Source organism: Planococcus citri, chromosome 3 (genome assembly GCF_950023065.1).
Source record: "Planococcus citri chromosome 3, ihPlaCitr1.1, whole genome shotgun sequence".
In the NCBI taxonomy this organism is placed as follows: Eukaryota; Metazoa; Arthropoda; class Insecta; order Hemiptera; family Pseudococcidae; genus Planococcus; species Planococcus citri.
In genome coordinates, this window is record NC_088679.1 from 75,825,472 (window position 1) to 75,848,437 (window position 22,966).

A 22,966-nucleotide genomic window follows, 5' to 3' on the forward strand; every position below is an offset into this window, starting at 1 on the left:
GATCACTAGAAAACTTCGGTTTCAATATCAAAACTCGATCGTAAATGGATACTCTTTGAAATGTGCATATCTGTAAACGAGTAAAGAAAATCTCAGATCAATAAAAGGCCTAAATAAATTCAATACGATCGTCTGCAATCTGCATGAATCAGGAAAAGATCAAAGCACTCACGAGCTCAAAGGTAAACATCGTAAATTTCGATTCAACGATTCCAATTTTATTACATCTTCGTCACTGATGAACTTAAAAGCTAAATTCAGAAATTTTTCGAATTTCATTTTACAAAATAATAATTATTAGATATAATTACCTACTTTTCTCTCAAATTAATGAAAATAAAAAAATCAATTTGTAAATTAATTCGATAAATTAAAAAAAATATTTTTAATTCAATTAAAATTACTTTTTTTATTTTTATTTTTGTACCTAGGTAATATCTAAAAATTTCTGATTTTAGCTTTAAAATTAAAAAAAAAAAAAAAAATCATTTACCTAAATGAATTTTTTTATAGGCAGGTGAAAATAAACATGTGTAAATTTTTTTGACTCGAATGCATGTAGGTAATAACAATAATGAAAACATGCCATAATCATAAACTCAGATCAATTAGCAACGCTCACTTGCAAACAAAAGTATTCATTTTATCCCCCTACCCACACGCGGCATCAGTAGTCATAGGGTTAGGCGTAGGGCGTTAGAAACAAGAGGTCCCAGGTGCGATCCCCAGGTAGGTCAGGGAATTTCAGTGACCAAAATTAGATAGGAAAACTTCAGCCCAGTGAGAAAACTTCATATACGTACTGAAAAAAGGTGAAACCTATTAGACCACATTCCATACACGAAAAAGTGCTCTAGAAGTTGATTTTGTACTTTTTTTTCGGGAACCAAAAAAACGCGCTGCCAAAATGAAGGTACTATGTGCCCCATTCAGAAAAGTGCAATTTTGAAATTTTTCCCTTGCACAAATGGGGGGTGGACTCTCAAAAAGGTGATTTTGGGGACATGGTCGGAACCACAAAAACTCGACGGGGTTGTGTTGGGGGACTTCTCCCGATGCCAAATATGTGATTTTTTTCCGTGACACCCTGCACAACTGCATATTATGGCACTTTGAATGCGTTTTTTATGCATTTTTGGCCAATTTCGATGATAAAACGGCTCTATTGACCAGAGTATGGCCCGGAACCAACGGATTCTTGCACGTGTGTTGAACGGGGATATTTGAAGCCCAACTACGCAAAAACGGTGAAAAAATACTTGCACAACGCGATTTTATGCGCACTAATAGGTTTGTCAGCTACCCCCACCACCGGAATTCAACAATGCATTATCTATCCGATAATATCGATGCGACCTATCAAAATGGTATAAAATTTCGCGCTGAACTCTAAAATCGCAGACATTTTTTATTTCCACCCCCGCATGGTGGCGTTTTGCCCCCCAAACTGAATCCAACTATGATATTGAACACATTTTGCACATTTCGCGTTGATGGTGAGGATTTTTGTGTACGCAATCAGAATGAATCTCATATTCGTTATTTGGGAATATTTTTGCTTCAAAATTTTTCATTCAATCTGCACCCCCTCCCCTCCCGTTTCAAGACTATGTCAGAACATAGATTTTAAAACTTGGACATGACCCATCGAAATGGTATAAAATTTTGCGCAGAGCTCGAAAATTGCAATCATTTTTCATTTGCACCCCCCCCCCTCGGTGGAGTTTTGCCTCCCTCCTCCCATAATGCTAACTATGAAATTGAACCCTTTTCACATTACGCGTCAATGCATGAGGATTTACCTACGTAACAATATCACACTTGTAATAAAAAAAAAATTGAGGAAAAAAATACAAACAAATATGAAAATTGGAACAAAAATGAAAGATAAAAAAAATATAAATGAAAAAAAATGACATGAAATGAGGAAACACAGAAAAATAAAGAAATGAAATAGGTAAAAGAAATACCAATCAAAAAAAGGGACAGCAATGAATGATGCAAAAAATACAAACGAAAAAAACGAGATGAAATGAGAAAAAAACAGAAAATTAACAACGAGAAAAAGTACAAAGAAAAGAGAAAATTGGAACAATATGAAAGATGAAAAAAAATATCTATAAATGAAAGGGAATGATACAAAATCAGAAAAAAAAATAAATACAAAGCAAAAAATGGAACAACAGTGAAAGATACAAAAAATGTAAATGAAAAAAAATGATGTGAAATGAGTAAAAATAAAATAAGAAAAACAATAAAAAAAATACAAACAAAAAAATGGAACATAAATGAAAAATTCCAAAAATACAAGCGATAAAAACGAAATGAAATGAGAAAAAACAGAAAACTAAGAACGAGAAAAAATGGTGCCTTGGAGTCTTGCTGACCATTTTATGGGTGTATTAAAAAACAACAGAAATACGAGAAAACGTTTTCTCGAGCTACGTCGTTTCCAAACTTTGATCCAGTCATGAGAAACAAAAATCGATCGAATGTAGGGAAAGAAGGGAGGGGTCAAAATGAAAAATGAATGCGATTTTCGAGATCAGCGCTAAATTTTATATCGTTTTGATGAGTCGTGTCAACTTTTCAAATCCATGTTGTATCAGTAACTTGAGAAAAAGGTAGGGGGAAGGAAATGGGGTGAGAAATTTTGAAACAGAAACATGCACGTATAACGAATGTGAGAATCATTTGAATTACGTACTCATAAATCCTCAAATATTGACGCGTAATGTGCAAAGTGTTAAATTTCATAGTTAGCATTATGGGAGGAGGGGGGCAAAACTCCACCGAGGGGGGGGGGGTGCAAATGAAAAATGATTGCAATTTTCGAGCTCTGCGCAAAATTTTATACCATTTCGATGGGTCATGTCCAAGTTTTAAAATCTATGTTCTGACATAGTCTTGAAACGGGAGGGGAGGGGGTGCAGATTGAATGAAAAATTTTGAAGCAAAAATATTCCCAAATAACGAATATGAGATTCATTCTGATTGCGTACACAAAAATCCTCACCATCAACGCGAAATGTGCAAAATGTGTTCAATATCATAGTTGGATTCAGTTTGGGGGGCAAAACGCCACCATGCGGGGGTGGAAATAAAAAATGTCTGCGATTTTTGAGTTCAGCGCGAAATTTTATACCATTTTGATAGGTCGCATCGATATTATCGGATAGATAATGCATTGTTGAATTCCGGTGGTGGGGGTAGCTGACAAACCTATTAGTGCGCATAAAATCGCGTTGTGCGAGTATTTTTTCACCGTTTTTGCGTAGTTGGGCTTCAAATATCCCCGTTCAACACACGTGCAAGAATCCGTTGGTTCCGGGCCATACTCTGGTCAATAGAGCCGTTTTATCATCGAAATTGGCCAAAAATGCATAAAAAACGCATTCAAAGTGCCATAATATGCAGTTGTGCAGGGTGTCACGGGAAAAAATCACATATTTGGCATCGGGAGAAGTCCCCCAACACAACCCCGTCGAGTTTTTGTGGTTCCGACCATGTCCCCAAAATCACCTTTTTGAGAGTCCACCCCCCATTTGTGCAAGGGAAAAATTTCAAAATTGCACTTTTCTGAATGGTGCACATAGTACCTTCATTTTGGCAGCGCGTTTTTTTGGTTCCCGAAAAAAAAGTACAAAATCAACTTCTAGAGCACTTTTTCGTGTATGGATTGTGGTCTATACCTATACCTTCCCATCTTTTTCGATTTTTGAAATTCGAAATTTATATGGTTTTGGAAGAAATGCGCGATAATTCACACAGAAAAAATCGCCCGCGTCAATTTGGTACTTTTCGCGGTGATAAAAAAACGCGTGAAATTTCGCACCGTGACGTTTTACGAGTATTTTGTTGCCAAAAAAACGCACATAAATACCCACAGCGGAATTGTACACGTTTTTTTACCACCACCGCGAAAAGTACCAAATTGAATTATCGCGTATTTTCCCCCAATTGGGTGGTGGTTAAGGCTTACTTGTTCATCACAATTTTTATTTGTTTCAAATTTACCTACTTGAATGAATTGAACAATGCAAGCTGAGTAAGTTGTAATTTGAAATGTCACAAAATAAAAACATTTATATATGTACATTATCAACAGTAAAGCCTATTGCAGAATGATCCACTATATACAAGTGCCTATAGATTGGTTTCCACCAATTTTTACGTTTTATGTTTTCGTTGGATGGACGTGTCACTTGAGGATGGAACTTGAAGTTCTGATGGTACAATAATTGGACGCTGAACTTCACATACTCCATTCACATGATCAAATAAATGAGGACGTGTCAAAATGGCATTTTTCCACGATTGGGTTGAAATAAGATTGGCAGGGTTTGTTTTAATATAAAACCCAACTTGCTTTACCAATCGTTCTGCCCCATGAAGATCAGCAAAACATAACAAATCGATCGCATTCTCTACTGATAATTCCTTCAGTATAATTTCTTCACAGAGTACCTGTAGGCTTTCGACTTGATATTTGTCAGCAACTAAGAATAACTCCGTCACCGTTTTGCAATTTGGCGTTTTGTCAGTATACATGAACAGTAAAAATTCTTCAAATACTTCAGAACGTATGTCTGAGATGTTAACTTCGTTCAATCTATTTTCTTGCATATTATGTTTGAACATTGCCTCAAAAACAGGGCTACGTGCTGCTAAAATACTTCTGTGAGCACCGAAATTCTTGCCATCAACTACAAAAGTTACATCTACAAAAGTTTGATTATGCAACAAACGTTCTAATCCTTTTAGTACATTGTCGGGAACTGTCACTTTCACTTCATCCTGCTGCTGTGGTACATTACTACACACATCCATTGGAGCAAACTTACATTCGCAAAAAACTGTTAATGTGTCTTCATTAATGAGTAATTTGTTCTTCGGATCTGGATCAAATAATGCCTTCTTTGAAACAAAATATGAATATCCATATTTAAAACTGCCAGTTGCGAATATCACTTCAGTTTGACGACGAAATGCTTCATTTCCTTCGGCATCTACTAAACATATCGACATGTTGACCAATATCTCATTGTCATCATCTTCATCGTTGTCAAGATTCAAAAATATCCCGATATAATCAACTTCAAGATGCTGGTTGTTAGTCACCATAGTCAAGTACCAATTATAATTGAGATGCGTGCGGCTGCGAAATGTTGATGACGTGAGCAAACTGTTAACTTTACAGTGATATTCCTTAAAACGTTTGATTGTCCACAATTGTGACGTTTTTCCCCATTGGTCGTCAGTGATACAATGCCAATCCGGAATTGAAGTTTTTGTTTTGGTGGAGGCGCTTGACTGGATCATTTCTGCAGCAGAGTAGGTGTAATAATAGTCTTACTGCTCAAATTTCTGTAAAACAAAGAAAAAACGATGCTACATTTTTGATTTTCATTCTTCGAAGACATTAGCCTATACATCCCAAGGAAAATTTTCAAAATCGGTTGAAATGGGGCTGAGAAAAGTGCAGTTATTGAAATTTCAGAAAAGGGGTTCCTCAAAAAGGGGACGGGGTGTTGATCTGAAATTTTTCATGCGGAAGTGTCTCAATGGTACTCACCTTCCATGCTAATATCAACTCGAACGCTTTCGGAGACCATTTCACCCCTCTTAGACGCCTATAGCCTTCTTATGTATTTTTCAGGAAACCCCCTTTTTTGAATGGCTGTAGTTCCACCCCCTTGAACGTACAAGGAAAGTTGATACATCATTAGATCGGAAATTTGATGTAGATTCTTTTGTCTAACCACATATTTTTCGCTAAAATGCAATGCGGGGGAGAAAATGGCGAAAAACGTGTTTTGGGGGGCTAAAATCCACTGTTGGGGGGGGGGGACGCACCAGATGGATCGAGGGCGGCTCCGGATATGTTGTTTAGGACACCATCCTAGACATTTTAAAGTAAAAAAATCTTTCGAGGCAATTTTATTTGGGTTGAACCCCTTACCGACTGTACTATTACCCAAAGCTGTACCTCTCAGTGTTCAAAAGTTCTTGAAGATCAAAGTGGCGGAAAGAGGTCACTGATCAACACTATAGGTATGGGTAATGGGTATGTGACTGACAAGGGAACCTCTTCAGGTGCCCGCCTCCGTGCCTCCGATTTGAACGGGGCCGCGATTTTTGGAAAGAGCATGTTCTAAAACTCTCAAAACCAAATTTTCAGCTGCCCAAGTTCATTTTTCGATTTTTGGCGAATTTTTGAAAATCCAAAATTGACTATTTTGGTGATTTATGCTTTTTTTTTTAAAAAAAAGTACGTAATTGATCAGTAAAAATGTTCAAAATAAGACCTAAAAAACTGATATTAACCCCCCAAATCCAAATTTCGCCATTTCCAGCCATTCTGGAGCCTCCAGCGCTATTTTTCAATTTCTCCAGAATTATTAATTTGCTCCAGAAGACGTGAATATGAAGTTGGGCAGCTGAAAATCGAGTTGTGTGTCATACTCGACCTGTTTAACGAATTCATCCAGATTTCAGCCGATTCTGGAGGAGACACCTCAAGAGTGGTTTTTTGACCAGCTTTTTTTAAAATAAGAAATCCAAAAAAATCAAAAGTTTCCCGATTACGAGAAAATTTTCGAAATTTGCGCGAATCACAGTATTTTGTCATGAACTAACCCCACGAGGGCGAATGTCACCATTTCCAGCAATTCTGGAGCCTCCAGCGCGATTTTTCAATTTCTCCAGGGGCTCCAGAAAGGCTGGAAATGGGGAAATTATCCCTCGTGGGCTTGATTAATGACGAAATACAGCGATTCGCGCATTTTTTGATGATTTTCTCGCAAACGAGAGATTTTTGATGTTTGGATATTTTTATTATGAAAAAAGCTGGTCAAAAAACCACTCTTGAGGTGTCCGCTTCAGAATCGGCTCAAATGTGGATGAATTCGTTAAACAGGTTGAGCATGACACACAACTCGATTTTTAGCTGCCCAATTTCGTATTCACGCCTTCTGGAGCAAATTAATCATTCTGGAGAAATTGAAAAATAGCGCTGGAGGCTCCAGAATGGCCGGAAATGGCCGGAAATGGCGAAATTTGGATTTGGTGGTTAATATCAGTTTTAGGACTTATTTTGAACATTTTTACTGATCAAGTACGTACTTTTAAAAAAAAGCATAAATCACCGAAATAGTCAATTTTGGATTTTCAAAAATTCACCAAAAATCGAAAAATGAACTTGGGCAGCTGAAAATTTGGATTTGGGGGCTTTAGAACATGCTCTTTCCAGAAATCGCGGTCCCGTTCAAATTGGAGAGTGATACCTCAAGAGGTTCCCTTGTGAGAACATAATAACACAATTATTTTATCACTTTTGGCAAATTTGACCTTCAGGAACTTTTGAATGGTGAGAAGCAGAGCTTTGGGTAAAAAAGTATTTCAAAGAGGATAAAATTACGAACATTTTGCATTACTCAAATACCTATGTGTCCAGTGTTGTCATAACGAAATTTTTTTTCGTTACGTTATATCGTTTCGTTTCAGATTTGTGAAATTTTTCGTTACGTTATTTTTCCGTTATTTCGTTGCACAGATAATTCCGTTACGTTATGTTTTTCGTTTAACGTTATTACATCATTTTGTTTTTCCGTTATTTCGTTATTTCGTTTCGTTTTTCGTTATAGCACAAAAATGCCCAAATTGGGGGTTTCTCTGAAAAAACCTGAAAAAAGTACAAGGTTGGTCAGTATACCCAAAGTGTACCTTCATTTCTCAGTAACTTTATGCAATTTCATTCCAACTTTTAAGCACTTTTCTCTATTTTTGCAACATTTTTTTAATAGGTGAACTTTTATGTCAATTGAGCCACTTTATGCAGTTATTTTTATGAAATTTTTCCAATTGTCAGTACTTCTAATTTTTAGGATGTCTAACAAAATTATTGAAAAATGACAAAATAGGACTTCAGTACGACTTTCAGCAGGTCATCTATCGAGCACTTATGGAATTTTTTTTTGGGGGGGGGGCAGTGGTGTCAAAATTTACGTTCAAATTCTTAACCAAACTTTTGCAAAAAATGTGAAATTTTATTCTAATTTTTCAATTTTAACCAGAAAAAAAACAAAACATGCAGTTATTAGCGATGAATTTTTGGACTAATGGGGCCAGTATAGGACCTGTCAGACACCTTGTGTGTATTTTTCTGCTCATAAATTTTTACATCAATTTCATTTTCAAGTAGGTACAGTATTTTTCTAACTTTTTCAATTTTTTATTGATTAATCATTTTTTAATCATTTTCCCCAAAAAATTGAAGAAAAAAGCGAAAAAAAACGGGGAAAAAACGAAAAAATAACGGAATTTTTTTCGTTTTCCGTTTCGTTATAGCATTAAGATTTTTTGTAACGTTATAATTTCGTTACGGTTTCTTCTGCAACAAATTTCGTTTTCGTTTATCGTTACGTTATTATAACGGAAAAAATTCCGGTTTTTTCCGTTTTTTCGTTACGTTATGAATAACGTTATGACAACACTGTATGTGTCCACTCAAAATTTTGAGTAATTTTAGTTCAAATTTCAATATTTACTACGCGCAGCTGGTTTTTTGTTTGGTTTTCGCAACTTTAAACTTCGAAAACTTTTAAATGGTCAGAGGTAGAGCTTTGGGTAAAAGAGTATTTTAAGGGCGACGCAGTCCGACTATACAGGGTGTCCGGTAAGTGGTGGTACAAACTTCAGATTTGGATACAACCGGGTACAACTAAGAAAAAAGTTAATGTGAAAGTGTGTCCTATCTTGAAAATTGAAGGGGCAAAATTATGTTTTCAAAATCTAAGAGCCAAAATCCAATTTTCACCATGGGGGCGTGTAGTACTTTGAAAAATGAACAAAATTACCTATTATGACATTTTGCCTAACTTGCAATTTGAAGGGGCTACAAACGATTTTTAATTTCAAAAAATCGCGACGAAAAAAAATTAAAAAAAAAATGAATGCAGAAATGAATACTACGTCAAAAAATAAACAAATTTTGTTATTATCATTTTTTTTCTTACTCTAAAATTTGAGACGTTTTTTAAGGTCAAAAATTGTAAATTTGATGAAATTTTTAGCAATTTGAAAATTTTTGACCTCAAAAAACTTATAAAATTTTACAGTAAGAAAAAAAATTATAATAACAAAATTTGTTCATTTTTTGACGTAGTATTCATTTCTGCATTCATTTTTTTCGTCACGATTTTTTGAAATTAAAAATCGTTTGTAGCCCCTTCAATTTGCAAGTTAGGCAAAATGTCATAATAGGTAATTTTGTTCATTTTTCAAAGTACTACACGCCCCCATGGTCAAAATTGGATTTTGGCTCTTAAATTTTGAAAACATAATTTTGCCCCTTCAATTTTTAAGATAGGCCACACTTTCACATTAACTTTTTTCTTAGTCATACCCGGTTGTATCCAAATCTGAAGTTTGTACCACCACTTACCGGACACCCTGTATAAGTCCGACTGGACTGCTTTACCCTTCTGATAATGTTACCTATATACCTATTATAATGTTTACATCCGTTGTGTCGAAACAATATGGCATATGCGTATACTTCCCTTATCTAGAACTTTAGATATGACTAATGAGAATTTCAATTGTAATTTCAAACTAATGAATGAAAACATGTAAATATGTAAATATAAATATTATATAGATGTACTCGTACATATCAATTAGAAGTTTTTTACCTGCATTTGTAGTAGGTACGTTGTAATCGAAATCCTGATGGTAAGTACTTTCAACATTGAATTTACTTCCTAGAAATATGATTTGCGCTGAAAAGAAGGAAAGCGTGGACTTATGAGAACTTACATTACGAATTCAGGCAAACAAAACCATTAACCAAATGTGTAAATACTTTACTTAGATGTACATATTATATTGTAATGTTATAACATACCTGGTATTGAATCAAGTAGACATTTTACAAACGGAACATATAATACATCATAACATCATCATAATCAATCACAAAATTAAGAACAAGCTCTACTTAAAGCTCTAAGTACGGAAATAGATTATGCTCTTAAGAAAGTCATAGCATTTTACGTATGTATTACGTACTGCGCATGGCAGGTTGGTGTCGTCACGCGATGGAGCAACCAATGGGGTGCAACGTTGTACGTGAACAGCTGATTTGATGCGTGCGCAGTACGTAAAACTGACTTTCTTAAGAGCATAATCTATTTCGTATTTCCATACTTGTATTAAATTAAAGAGCTTTAGCTCTACTTTGAAGTTAGAACTTAGAAGTCTGCTCTATCGTCTCAGTGTTGGGATATTGAAATTCCACTTTTCCCACAAGAAAATAAATCGAAAGCAAAATTTCCCATTTTTTCCCATGCAGAATTTTCTCTCGTATCTCCCATATTTTCCCCTTTTTAAATTGGTAATTCTGGTTGACATTGTTACAAATTGCACGAATTTGCTCACAAATGATGGTGGCGCTTTCGAGGTTGATAATGGTTTGCTCATTGCTGGTTTATGCACTTTCTAAAAAAACAAAACTTTGTTATTACTTATTTTTGGTCAAATTTGCAAAAATTCCCACATTTTTACCTTTTTATGCCAATAAAGCTCATTCAAAATAAAATAAATTATTGAAAAATTGAAAATGATTCACAAAAAACAAGTTTTAACTTTTAATTCATTAAACAGTACAAAAAATACATAATGATGAATTATTTTTGCTCTGAAAAATATTCTATCTTTCAAAAACTGGGAAAAAATCCTAATTCTGGATCATTAGAAGTCTTCGGTTTCAATATCAAAACTCGATCGTAAATGGATACTCCTTGAAATGTGCATATCTGTAAATGAATAAAGAAAATCTCAAATAATTATAAATTTATAAACTCAATACGATCGTCTGAATCAAGAAAATATCATAGCACTCACGAGCTCAAAGGTAAACATCGTAAATTTCGATTCAACGATTCCAATTTTATTACATCTTCGTCACTAATGACGAAGTCAAAAATATCAAGATTTTCCTTCAAACGAGCAGGATTCTCAGATTTCGGTATCGGTAAAGTGCCAAGCTGAACCTTGAAAAATATAATTCCAATTTCAACAACTTGAAATCTCGAGTGAATAAAAGTATATCTACCTAGCCTAATATACCAATTAGCTCAATTATTATGTACCAAAAATCTGAGTATAATTTGCCCAGCAGATTTGTTATACTTTTCGCTGAGCTGCTTGATGATTGGTTCTTCGAACATATTTAATCCGTGGTCTTCGCCGCCTGTTTTGCTAAGGCCATAAAATGGACTAAATGCCATGATAAGTATATCTCTTTCTTCACAAAACTCGATCAGTTTCTTCTGATTTATGTAAGGATTACATTCAACCTGAAACATTGACAATTCGTTTAGATTATAGGTACCTATCTCATTAAGTACTTCAAATTATGAGATATCATCCAATTCAAAACACTTGTTCTTATCTCACCTGATTGACAACAGGTTTGATAGAGCATATTTTCAAGATTCTGTCAATTTGAACACTATTGAAGTTAGATACACCGATATTTTTAGCGTAGCCTTGCTTAACACATTCTTCCATAGCGAGCCAAGTGTCTTCTAGAGAGACTTCATTATCTTCTATTAAATTAAATACTTCGTACTCGTCTTCTGCCTTGAAAAAATCCATACGATGTATTCAAATATTCCAAGAATTAAACATAAACATGAAATTTAAAATAAAAAAATAATACCGTAGCAGCTATAGGACTATGCATTAGATATAAATCCAAATAATCGAGCTGTAAATCAGTCAATGATCTTTTCAACGTGGGAATTACATTCTGAGGTTTATACTTCGTACTCCACAACTGCAAAAAAACAGACAGAATACTCAAAAGTAGACCGGAAATGAATTCAATTCGGAATGAGTTCGGTTTATAGTTTACCATACCTTACTAACGATAAACACATCTTCTCGTTTGATTTCACCTTTTGTAAATTTGTCAGCGAGAACTTGACCGATGAGCTTCTCATTCTGATACATGAACGCAGTGTCGATGAGCCTGTATCCTAAATCAATTCCCAATTGCACAGATTTCCCAACTTCCTTACCCTGTACAAGGATAATTTTTGAACATTATAGCTGATTATTTGATTTTAATATGATGATAAAAAAAACAATCAGTCAACTTACCGCAAAGGTACCCAGGCCAATAGGTGGAATTTCTCGACCATTATTCAATTTCAAATTTTTAGCCATGATTGTAATACAATAGCAATACTTCACCCAGTAAAAATAGAAACTTCTTATGACTTATCTCTCTTAATGCTCGTTATAATTTGTTCGAGTTGTTTTTGCATTCATGCTTGATACCTCGACCTTGACAAGTATTTATCTCGACACTTTGTTTTAATAATACGATGAGTAGGTAAGCTTACATAATTATAACCAACGAAAAACGTCTGCTGTTTTGTTTTCCCCTTCTATAAACATCAATCTGATTATGTACTCGATGAAGAGACCAATTGAATTCAAAAAAGATTACGGCGAGATAATATTTTACCAATTCATAAAAGTATACCACTTCTGCGAGAAAATCATCGTCGTCGTAAGCAATTGAAAAATAACATTAGCGACGAAAAAAATATAATTAAGTTTCTGAATAAAAAATTCGGTATTACTATTCAGTATTAAAATTAAATTTATACGAAGGTAAACGTTAACGTCGTAACTTCATCGTCAGAAGTAACGTATAAAGAAAGAGCATCGGTTTTCGCAATCATCCTTTTAGAAACTAGAATTCCAACGCGAATGGAAACTCTTTGTAACATTGGGCACTGTAAAAATAAAAAAAAAAACAATTGGAATTAATTTCACTATTCAACGCTCGAATTACTCGTACGTATTACGAATATTATAGAAATCTTACAAGCTCATAGGTACACATCTCAAATTCATATTTATCGCCTCCATTTTCGCCATATCTTCGCTTGTCAGGTCAAAATCAAATATGTTTATATTTTCCAGCATTCTCCTCGGATTATCAGATTTAGGGATCGGGATCGTTCCAAGTTGTACCTGAAAAAAAAAACGCCACTTTATAACTTCAGTCCATCCAAACATCGATCAAAAATTACGTTAAAGTAAAATCGAGTGAAACGAAATATATTACCAAGAATCGGAGTATGATTTGTCCTTCGGTTTTACGATACTTTTCGCTCAAGTCTTTGATGGCCGGTTCTTCGAACATATTTAATCCGTATCCTTCGCCACCAAGTTTACTCAGACCATAAAATGGGCTGTAAGCCATAATGTGTATATCTCTCTGCTTACAAAACTCGATTAATTTTTTCTGATTCATGTAAGGATTAACTTCCACCTAACAAATAAACATCAATTAATAAAAAACAGATATTCTAGTCGTATTTTAATAACGAAGCTGTAACAAGTCAACTCACTTGATTCACAACCGGCTTAATGGTACAAATTTTCAAAATTCTGTCAATCTGCTCACTATTAAAATTCGAGAAACCGATGCTTTTGGTCAAACCTTGTTTGACACATTCTTCCATCGCGAGCCAAGTCTCCTCCAAGGTTACACCTTCGTCTTCTTCCAATTTAAATATCTCGAATTCATCCGCAGCCGGCTAAATCAATAAACGAGAGAATTATCAGCAAATAAAGCAACTCGAATACTTGATTCATTCAGTCAACACGAGAACAAGGAATACTCCATACCTTGGCAGCGAATGGCCAATGAACCAAATACAAATCCAAATACTCCAATTGTAAATCCGACAGTGACTGTTTTATAGCTGGGATCACATCCTTCGGTCTATGCTTCGTATTCCACAACTATCAAGGGGAAAAAAATCAGCAACTTTTTCAGAAAAAAATCACAAAGAACAGAAATATAATGAAACACTTTCGAGATATACCTTACTAACGATGAACAAATCATCTCGTTCGATTTTAACCATCTGCTGAGCTCTTTTACTTTTACTTTTTTTTGGATGCAGCTTCTTATACAAAGCATTACCGATCTGTTTCTCATTTTGGTACACATAAGCTGTATCAATCAGTCTGTAACCAACTTCGATACTAAAATCGATTATATCCTCCAATCTTTGGCCCTAAAGGAAGAGAAAATTTCAACGTTAGACACGTGCTGAGCCAAGTTCAAAAAATCAAAAACGTATCAGCTTACTTGATAAGTACCCAAACCAAGTTTCGGGATTTCCAAACCATTATTTAATTTCACACTCTTGGGCACTACAGTGATCATGATTAACCGATTAATAAAATTCAATCAAAATGCAAAACGTGTATTGATCCGAACGGCGCGAAATAACGAATGCCAGAGCTGATAATACAACCATGCATCTATTTCGAATAAATCAACGAACTGAGTTTACCCTGAACTAAGCACTCGGGTGAACTGATAACAACTGCAGATGTTTTGCACAATGCAAGGCCGAACAGGTTAAAAAACTGATACCACGCTGCGGTTTCACAACAACTGAAAGATTGGATTTCTTTATTTTCGCAGATTAAATTACTTTTGGAATAATATTAATATACACATTTCTCTTTCCTCGAGAGAAACGTAGCTCTATTTAATACTCATTAATCGGTTAATCACCTCACACCTTATAATCCGAGCAGTCTATCAAAAGCCTAATAAGAAAAATACCGAGAAAATGAACTTGAAACCGAATACATAGAACGTATTTTACTCAACTGTATTTTTGCAACATTTACGCATAATTACATATGTGCAAATGGCAAATAATTTGTACAAAATTATAAGGGGTACTTATAGTATATTAGAGAAGGGACTATTTGGTACATATAGATGACCCATAAAACACATACAAAGTAATACATATTATTAATAAAGAAACGAGACTAAAAAATAATACATACTTTTACTAATTCCTTTATTCAAAACAATGATGCGTACTTTACAAGATTAAAGTGAAAATACAGCTCGTCATTACTAAAAATTATAGATATATTTCATTTAAAAATATAAAATACAAATAAGTACAAAAACGTTTTTTAAGAAAATACACCCTTCGGATACATATTGCACTCGTTCAACGTGTTAGAAACTTATCAACATCGCTTCGCTGGTATTTTGTTCAACCGGACAGTAAGGACATTTCAACCTGAACCCAAAATCGTATATTTAAAATAGTGATTGGTTTCAAACAACGAGTGGGCGATGAATAATACTTACTTATTCGCGTTATTGCCTAATTTATTAAGAGCATCTCTCGATATAACATGACCGCATACCAAACGCATCGGTGGATTTAATTCCGAGCTCTGCTGTCTTAATATGGGACAAGCGAAGACAGAATGGTATTGGTGATCCGGGCCTATATCGATTTCGATCTAGAAAATGAACGAATACGAGACAGATTAGAAATCAATCTGGTTATCGAATTAAAATAATCATTCGGCGAACTAACTGGTAATTCATCCTTTCCATTCCAAATTCCGGTGACTTGACGCTGCTGCATAGCTTGTTTAATGTTTAATAAGGCTGGAAGGGCGTTACATCCGGCATTTATACTATAAAATGATCAAAGCGAAGGATTAGAACGTCATATCAATCGATTGTTGGAGAATTAGACAAAAATATAGAGAATAATTTACCATATACTAAGCGGACTATCTATACTTAAACCCAAGAAATTGCACGCATCCCGCATGAATAATTCGTTGATTTCTGCCCACAAGGTAGGTGTCAGATAATGAGCATAAGGAGATCCGGATAAACCTTGAGGCAGATAGAGGAACATGCCCATTAAATTCTGTATCTCTTTCTCGTGAGATTGTACGTATTGCGTCAAGTGAGTTCTGGCATACTGCATCGCTTCGGCTTGATGAGACATGCCTTTTTGAATTAATGTTATGAATTGCAACTGGTGCAATTTAAATTCTAAGCTTGAATTCTGCGACAAAAAAAATGTCTCGTTAAGAACACAATAACTCGAACGTGTATTAAACGAGTTTTTTACTCGACAAACCTGAGTTTCGAGGTATTCTTTATGCTTCACAGCCCATTGCAAAGCTGGAGTGACATCTTTTTTCTTCAAACTTTCTAGAATCTTGTTTATTTCAGAAAACGGTTCGGTTTTTTCTTCTTCCAACGTTAACCCAGCCTCCTGTAATTCATTGTGTTATCAGTTGACGAAGAATTCGCAGATAAGGTGTGATTTTAATCACGATTCGCATACCTCGGCTAAATATTCGGCTATATCTAGCATACCCTGCTGGTAAAAATGCTGGCATATTACTTGATTCAATAATCTTTCGTTTTCAGGACCACTAAATACTTCTTCTCTACTACACGAAGCGAAATCGGCAGTAAAATGCTAAGAAAACGTAATTCGATTAGAGACAGATAATAATTTAGATTAACGTAAGTATACACGAGCATACTATATGAAATACGTACTCGATCGATACATTTCCCCACTCGAGAAACGGAACTATGTAAATCCCTATGATCGGTGGTTAATCGTGTAACCGTATCTCGAACTTTATTCAACGTCTGTTTCACGATCAGAACTTGCTGCACGGTCAATTCATGATCAGGAGGACCTAAACACAAAACCGTAAATTAAACTTTGTACTCGACATATCCGTACTTCGTAAGTAGGTAGAACGCAAACAAAGAGATTTTTCCTATGACACACATTCCATCAAGTTCACACCGTTATTCGAATCTAGACTTGGAATCGAACATCTGGATGGAATGTTTCGAAGCTATAGTGTTCGATTTTTAGGGTCAAAAACTAGGAGAAATGGTGAAATTGCTATTCGATTAATGATGTATGAAGAAATTACTATAACCAGATAAAGGTACTTACAAAGTTCAAATTCTTGCTTCAAGTTTTCTACATGGTTGGTAATGTCTTGTAACACTCGGTTGGCGTGATCGTTTATAGTGTTGAATTTCGTTAGAATTTTATCTACTTCCCTTTCAACCCCGACACACGAATCCATTTTTTTCGAAAAAAAATTCCAAACCAAAATTTCTTTTTGCTATGTTTTGTTTACATTTTACGAGTTTTTATAAGGTCGAAATTTTTGTATGTTCATTTTGGCCACAGATGATAAAAGTTCGAAACAAGATAAGAATCTGAGTGTAGTTGAAAGTTTCGCCGGTAGAGTCGTTGGCTGATCTTTTGTTTGGTAGTTTTGAATTTCGCCGAAAGTGGTCGCTGTTGTAGCATTATTTAGAAAAGCAGGGGTCGTTAAACTACACTTCGTAAAAATTAAAATAATACTGAAAAGTGAAATGAAATAAAATTTAAAAATAATTAATAATAAAAGAATAAAACATAAAACTACATAGTTATCCAAATCTAATCGGTTACCATTTTACAAAAAAAAAATATACAAATTGAGGGGTACATACAGGGTGGCCAGAAATATCGGGTACCCCTAAGCAGGGCTGTTAATACGAAACGAAACGAAACGAAAGACACGGAACGAAACGGAAAATTTTTCCTCTGGACACGAAACGAGACACGAAACGAAACGAATCAAAAAAATTACATGAAACAAAACGTTATAACGAAACGAATCATTTCTGTTTCTTCAATTTTTGGATTTTTATTGCAAGTTTTTTTGTAAATTTTGACCAAATTTTGCCAAATTCACTCAAATTTCATCCATTTAGAGCCTCTAGAGGGGTTCTCTTCCTCATTTATTAATGAAAATGTCCGCTTTTCTCACTTTTTTGGCTGAAAGGAAACGAAACGAAACGGCACGAAACGAAATGATACCACTTTTATGGAACGAAACGAAACGGTATAACGAAACAGTTTGGTTCAAAGAGCTCAACCGAAACGAAACGATACGTTTACGTTTCGTGTCTAACAGCCCTGCCCCTAAGAAAGTTGTTCATTAAAAATTTAGGTTGGCAACGTGAAATAGATGCATATGATTGGTGGAATGTTATCTCTCCAGTCCAACAACCAATCATGTGTTATCATTATTATCATTCACTGTGACCAACCAAAGTATTTAGTTAGAAAACTTTTTTAGGGGTACCCGATATTTCTGGCCACCCTGTACATAGACTTTTGGAAACTTTGAAAAAAAATTTAAAAATTATTTATTGATCAATAATCAATTTTTAATTTTAAGAGTACCTATACCTAACCTAACCTAAAACCCAGGGCTGTTAATACGAAACGAAACGAAACGAAAGACACGGAACGAAACGGAAAATTTTCCCTCTGGACACGAAACGAGACACGAAACGAAACAAATCAAAAAAATTACACGAAACGAAACGTTATAACGAAACGAATCATTTTTGTTTCTTCAATTTTCAATTTTTCATTGCAAGTTTTTTTGTAAATTTCGACCAAATTCTGTCAAATTCACTCAAATTTCATCCATTTAGAGCCTCTAGAGGGGTTCTCTTTTGAATTTATTAATGAAAATGTCCGCTTTTCTCACTTTTTTGGCTGAAAGGAAACGAAACGAAACGACACGAAACGGCACGAAACGAAATGATACCACTTTTATGGAACGGAACGAAACGTTATAACGAAACAGTTTGGTTCAAAGAGCTCAACCGAAACGAAACGATACGTTTACGTTTCGTGTCAAACAGCCCTGCAAAACCTACACCTACAGAAGGGGCTATACCAAGGAAGGATAAGGCCCCGAACGATTTTTTTTTTCAGGTTCCGGATTTCGGGGCTTGCGCTTTCAATCAAAAATTTATTAGGTCTTGGGCTTGGATTGGGACCCAGGAAATTTTGGGTTTGGCGTTTGGGTTTCAGGGCTCAGTGTCCAGGGCTTGAATGAAGTGTTCAGGGCTTTCTGGGGCTTTTTGGGGCTTGAAATTGAGGGGTTCCATGGAAAAGCGGCCTCAGTGATTTTTTTTTTTTCATTTACAATTTTGAATGTAAGTATTGAAACATTTTTAAAATTATTTCACTGTATTCAGTGATATTGAACTGTTCTTCCATGAAAAAAAAAAACGAATTGGAGAATGTTGGCTTGTAAAAAAAATTTTCACCAAGTCCATTTGAACTAATAAAAATGAAGCCCCTCAATTGCAATTTTAATGAGGAATACAGTATCTATACCTAAAATCGTATTCGATTTTCTGTTGGAAAAAAAACTAAAAACTTTTTAAGGGCAGATGATTCCAATTGCTTTTTTCAAAGTTACCTATTTGAATGGAACATTTTTTTTGGAATTTTTAATTATTGTCCAAATTTTCTAAGTAGGTATCATTTTTCAAAGAACAATGAACTACCTACAGAATATTATAAATAATGTACAAAAAACCCATTGAAAAATTAAACCTTTTGCTGAAGTTGTAAATTTTGTTTTTGTAAATCATCTTTTTAGACTTTTGAAGTTTTGAGATGCACAGAACAGTAAGTAATTTAATTACAATAGTAATTTACAAAATTTGCATAAGCCCTGAAAACCCCCGAAAAGCCCTGATCACAGTTTGGGTTTCGGGGCTCACGTTCGGGGCTTGGTTTTCAGAGGAAAAGGTTTCGGGCTTTGGGCCAGGGCTTTGTAGGTTACAGTTTTTGAGGTTTTGGGGCTTGGACATTCGGTCTTCAAGGAAATAATCGGGGCTTTTTCGGGTTTCAGGTCCTGGTCCTGGGCCGGGCCTTATTCCTGGGCTGTACTGAATTTAAGGCAGGGATAAGGGTATACTTATTCCCATAACTTATACTTAAGCTTGGTTTATACTGAACACTGAACTTAATGTCCGTTAACGTAAACGGTAAAACTAAAAGTTGCCTTTAGTTTATTTATTTATTTTCTAGGCCATAGGGTTAAGTTTAAGGTTAAATTCAGTATAGCCCCTCCTTACTACGTATTTAGATTATTATTATTTTGATTAGTGATTTTACAATATTTGAAATTCTGGACTGATTTTCAAAATCTTGGAAAAAATTTCAAATTTCAATTCAATGAATTCTCAACAAAAAAACCAGACTTTTGAGTTTTGAAAAATAATGTTGAAAAAAAAATGTATGCCACTTCTACTCAGGTCAGGGATGGAAAGCTAGCTGAAAGCCAATAGCTAAAAGCTGAAAGCTTAGGAAGTTTGGGATTTTTGAAAGCTAAAAGCTCCAGCCAAAAGCATTACTTATTTATTCAACATTTCTTTCTGCTTTTTTACAAAATGTGAAATGAAGGGCTAAAAATAGAAAAGGGGCCTAAGTCATTTTTTTTTACTGATTTATATACATTTTCAAATAGACTAGAAATTTAATTTTTCTCTACTTGGAAATATTTTCTAATTGAAGAGTGATATTCCAAAACTCGCTTTGTCCATTTTCACAACTTTTCAGGAAAGAGGAAAAACAGTTTCCCTTTAAACGGGTAAATTGGCTTTTTAGGCGAGATTAGCACTTTATTTGGGTGGATTTATGATGTAGGAGTGTAGGTATACACTTCATCCACTAAATACTGCTGAAAAAAATTTCAATAAAAATGGATAAAACGCGTTTTGGAAGATTATTTTTTAAAAATTTTTTAGTGAATTGGCTATTTAGGTGAGTTTAACACCTCATTTTGGTATGTTGATGATGTAGGAATGTGAGTTACTACTTCATCTACCAGGTACTGCTGAAAAACGCACTTCGATAAAAATGGACAAAGCGAGTTTTGGAATATCACTCTTCAATTCATTTTTTTTTTCAACGAAGAACACTTTAATATCACTGAATATGGTGAAATTTGGTTCAGTTTCTCAAGTTCCTGTTTGACTTCTTTTTTGATTTTCACATTTTACTTTTCTCAAGTTTCAGTTTTCTCATGTTTTTTTTCATTGTGGTTGTGAGTTTACAAAGCTGAAAGCTGAGGAAGTTTGGGATTTTTAAAAGCTAAAACTTGAAGCCAAAAGTTTGATCTTTCAGCTTTCCATCCCATACTTTTGAGTTTGATAGGTCCACATTTCCACAATATGAGATGCTAACATTTTGTTAGGCGTTAGGCATTTGAAAACTTGGAAAAAATTGAAATTAATTCTTGACATGACATGAAACAAAAAGAAACAAAAAAAAAACATATCCATGATTTAAAATTTTTATTTTTTTTTGCAGAGAAGATTAGACTTTACCCCATTTATGCTTTCATTTTTTTTTTTTTTAGTTTATGGTATTTTTCGTTTTCAATTTCAAGCTTTTCGTTCCTAAGTTTATTGAATTTTCATTTTCATTTTTATGAAATTTATTTTTCAAGATCATTTTCCGTTTCTTTTTTCAGTTTTACTTTTAGCGTTTAATTTTTTTTTTTTAATTTTCTAATTTGTATTCAATTTATTTCCTAGATTTTTTCGCCTTTAGTCTTCTACATTAGGTTTTTTTGTTTTCAACTTGCAAACATTCAGATTTAGTTTTTGTTTTTCCAAACTTTTATATTCTTGGTACGAGTATTTTATATTTTTTTAGTTTTTTGATGACTTTTCAATTTTGGTTCTGTTCTGTTCATTTCAAATTTTGTTCTCATTTCTCATTTTTTAAGGGTTTCCTTTCAATTTTTTTTTTGCATTTTTTCTTCGCATTTGTTTCAAAGTTTTTTCAAGTTTTCTTGCCTTTACAACTATTAAATTATGTTCTCGATTTTTTTTTTCGGTTTTAGTTTTCAAGTTAATTCAGTGGCTCAGTGTTTTTTAAAATTTCATTTTCAACGTAATTTCCCGTTTTTTCCTTCAATTTTCCTTCTTGTTTTCACTTTAACATGTTTTCTACTTGAATTTTTCTAAAACTTTGTTTTTAACCATTATTTTTGGTTTTTATTGGTTTTCGTTTGCAGTTTTCTTTTGTTATCTTTTTTGTTTCAATCTTTGAATTTGTTATCAGTTTTTTTTTGCTTTCAGTTTTCTATTTAGTCAGGTTTTTCTAAAATTGCATTAATATTGTAATTTGTAACTTAATTTTCAGTTCTTGTACTTAGTTATTTGTTTCAAGTTTATTCAATTTCTGTTCTAGTTTTTTTTTAAATCTTGTTTTCAAAATTATTTTCCAAATTTATCAAATTTACGTTTCCTTTTTCCCTTTTTTTTTTTTTTTTTTTTTTTTTGTTATTTTCAAGATTACTTTAGATTTCTTTCGTTTTCAGATTGTAATTTTGAATTTATTGTTTTTTTGTTTTCAATTCTCGTTTCGTTTTTCTTTCGTTTCGTTTTTTTCTTTTTTTGCGAATTTTTCAACCAACTAACTTTCAAAAAACGATCTCAACACACAAGAGACGCATAAAGGCTTTCAATTTTGGCAAAAATCCAACAAAAGAAAAGGTAATTAGGTTTTCATTTTTCAAAGGCACGGAGCCTAAATTCTTATCCAATATTTGTTTTGAATCCGTTCTTAAATCTTTAGAAGTTGACAAGTTCGATTATCAAATCATTTTTAGATTTAGCATGCCATCCCTCTTCCCTGGCGAATAGCTTTCATCATCAGCGTATCAGCGATCTCAAATTGAAGCTGGAAATTTGCCATTCCACACCACAAAAAGTATAAGAGAGGTTAATTGGAAGTGGAGGAATGGAGCGGTGGGCTCTGGAGAGCGTTGGAGGTATGTGATTTTCAATTTATTTGCTAAAACAACAATATTTTTAAAATACCTATGTACAACTTTTGCAAAGTTAAAAAAATAGATAAAAAAATAAACTTTAACTTGAAAAATAAAATATGTAAAAACAGATATTTTCAAATTTCAAAATAAAAGTCGAAATGATATCATTTTTTAGTTACTTTCACTGCCACAACCATCCACAAAATTTTAGAAAATTTCGATTTGAATTTTTCAACTCTACAAAATTAAAAGGATTCGTTATTTTTTTTTAAATACCAATTCTTATTCTGCAAAAAGATATTTAAAAATTTTTTAAGTCAATATTAGGTACATTTAAAAGTAAATGAAATGAGAGAAGAATTTGAGCAAATAAGCATTATTGCAAAATGTATATTTAAAAATAATAATA

General features: G+C 33.9%; 3 protein-coding genes across 5 annotated transcripts; all 3 read right to left on the bottom strand.

Annotated features, from left to right (window-relative positions):
• Window positions 1–4,040: 4,040 nt before the first annotated feature.
• On the bottom strand, window positions 4,041–10,067 carry LOC135839280 (speckle-type POZ protein-like). Its single transcript, XM_065355249.1, has 3 exons — window positions 9,908–10,067; window positions 9,696–9,782; window positions 4,041–5,367 (listed from the first exon to the last, which is right to left on the bottom strand). The coding sequence occupies exon 3, from the start codon at window positions 5,320–5,322 to the stop codon at window positions 4,171–4,173; it is 1,152 nt and encodes a 383-aa protein (XP_065211321.1). The 5' UTR covers window positions 5,323–5,367; window positions 9,696–9,782; window positions 9,908–10,067; the 3' UTR covers window positions 4,041–4,170.
• Window positions 10,068–10,625: 558 nt separating this feature from the next.
• LOC135840661 (uncharacterized) lies at window positions 10,626–14,495 on the bottom strand. Its single transcript, XM_065357288.1, has 13 exons — window positions 14,183–14,495; window positions 13,914–14,108; window positions 13,714–13,830; window positions 13,434–13,622; window positions 13,148–13,354; window positions 12,905–13,053; window positions 12,684–12,795; window positions 11,926–12,087; window positions 11,726–11,842; window positions 11,461–11,646; window positions 11,154–11,360; window positions 10,906–11,054; window positions 10,626–10,817 (listed from the first exon to the last, which is right to left on the bottom strand). Exons 1-13 carry the CDS (start codon window positions 14,258–14,260, stop codon window positions 10,775–10,777), a joined length of 1,911 nt encoding a protein of 636 aa, XP_065213360.1. The 5' UTR covers window positions 14,261–14,495; the 3' UTR covers window positions 10,626–10,774.
• A 197-nt stretch (window positions 14,496–14,692) lies between these two features.
• Window positions 14,693–17,101, bottom strand: Sou (Souji). Of its 3 annotated transcripts, none has more exons than XM_065355247.1 (8): window positions 16,860–17,100; window positions 16,445–16,590; window positions 16,224–16,361; window positions 16,014–16,151; window positions 15,640–15,938; window positions 15,453–15,555; window positions 15,216–15,375; window positions 14,693–15,150 (listed from the first exon to the last, which is right to left on the bottom strand). In XM_065355247.1, exons 1-8 carry the CDS (start codon window positions 16,993–16,995, stop codon window positions 15,083–15,085), a joined length of 1,188 nt encoding a protein of 395 aa, XP_065211319.1. In that variant the 5' UTR covers window positions 16,996–17,100; the 3' UTR covers window positions 14,693–15,082. The 3 variants fall into 3 exon arrangements, with proteins under 3 accessions (XP_065211319.1, XP_065211320.1, XP_065211318.1); XM_065355248.1 differs by having other exon boundaries at window positions 14,693–15,146; window positions 15,218–15,375; window positions 16,860–17,099; XM_065355246.1 differs by having other exon boundaries at window positions 14,693–15,146; window positions 15,218–15,375; window positions 15,640–16,151; window positions 16,860–17,101.
• Between the last annotated feature and the right edge of the window lie 5,865 nt (window positions 17,102–22,966).

Excerpts from the sequence above, each read along its gene's own strand:
- LOC135840661 (XM_065357288.1), bottom strand. The coding sequence starts at position 14,260 with ATGATCACTGTAGTGCCCAAGAGTGTGAAATTAAATAATGGTTTGGAA. Across the intron at positions 13,831-13,913 it reads ATTTGTTCATCGTTAGTAAG|TTGTGGAATACGAAGCATAG; the intron begins GTATATCTCGAA and ends TCCCCTTGATAG. Across the intron at positions 11,647-11,725 it reads ATAGTCCTATAGCTGCTACG|GCAGAAGACGAGTACGAAGT; the intron begins GTATTATTTTTT and ends GATTTTTTCAAG.
- Sou (XM_065355246.1), bottom strand. The coding sequence starts at position 16,995 with ATGGATTCGTGTGTCGGGGTTGAAAGGGAAGTAGATAAAATTCTAACG. Across the intron at positions 16,152-16,223 it reads TAGCCGAATATTTAGCCGAG|GAGGCTGGGTTAACGTTGGA; the intron begins GTATGCGAATCG and ends AATGAATTACAG. Across the intron at positions 15,147-15,217 it reads TTAGGCAATAACGCGAATAA|GTTGAAATGTCCTTACTGTC; the intron begins GTAAGTATTATT and ends TTTTGGGTTCAG.
- LOC135839280 (XM_065355249.1), bottom strand. The coding sequence starts at position 5,322 with ATGATCCAGTCAAGCGCCTCCACCAAAACAAAAACTTCAATTCCGGAT.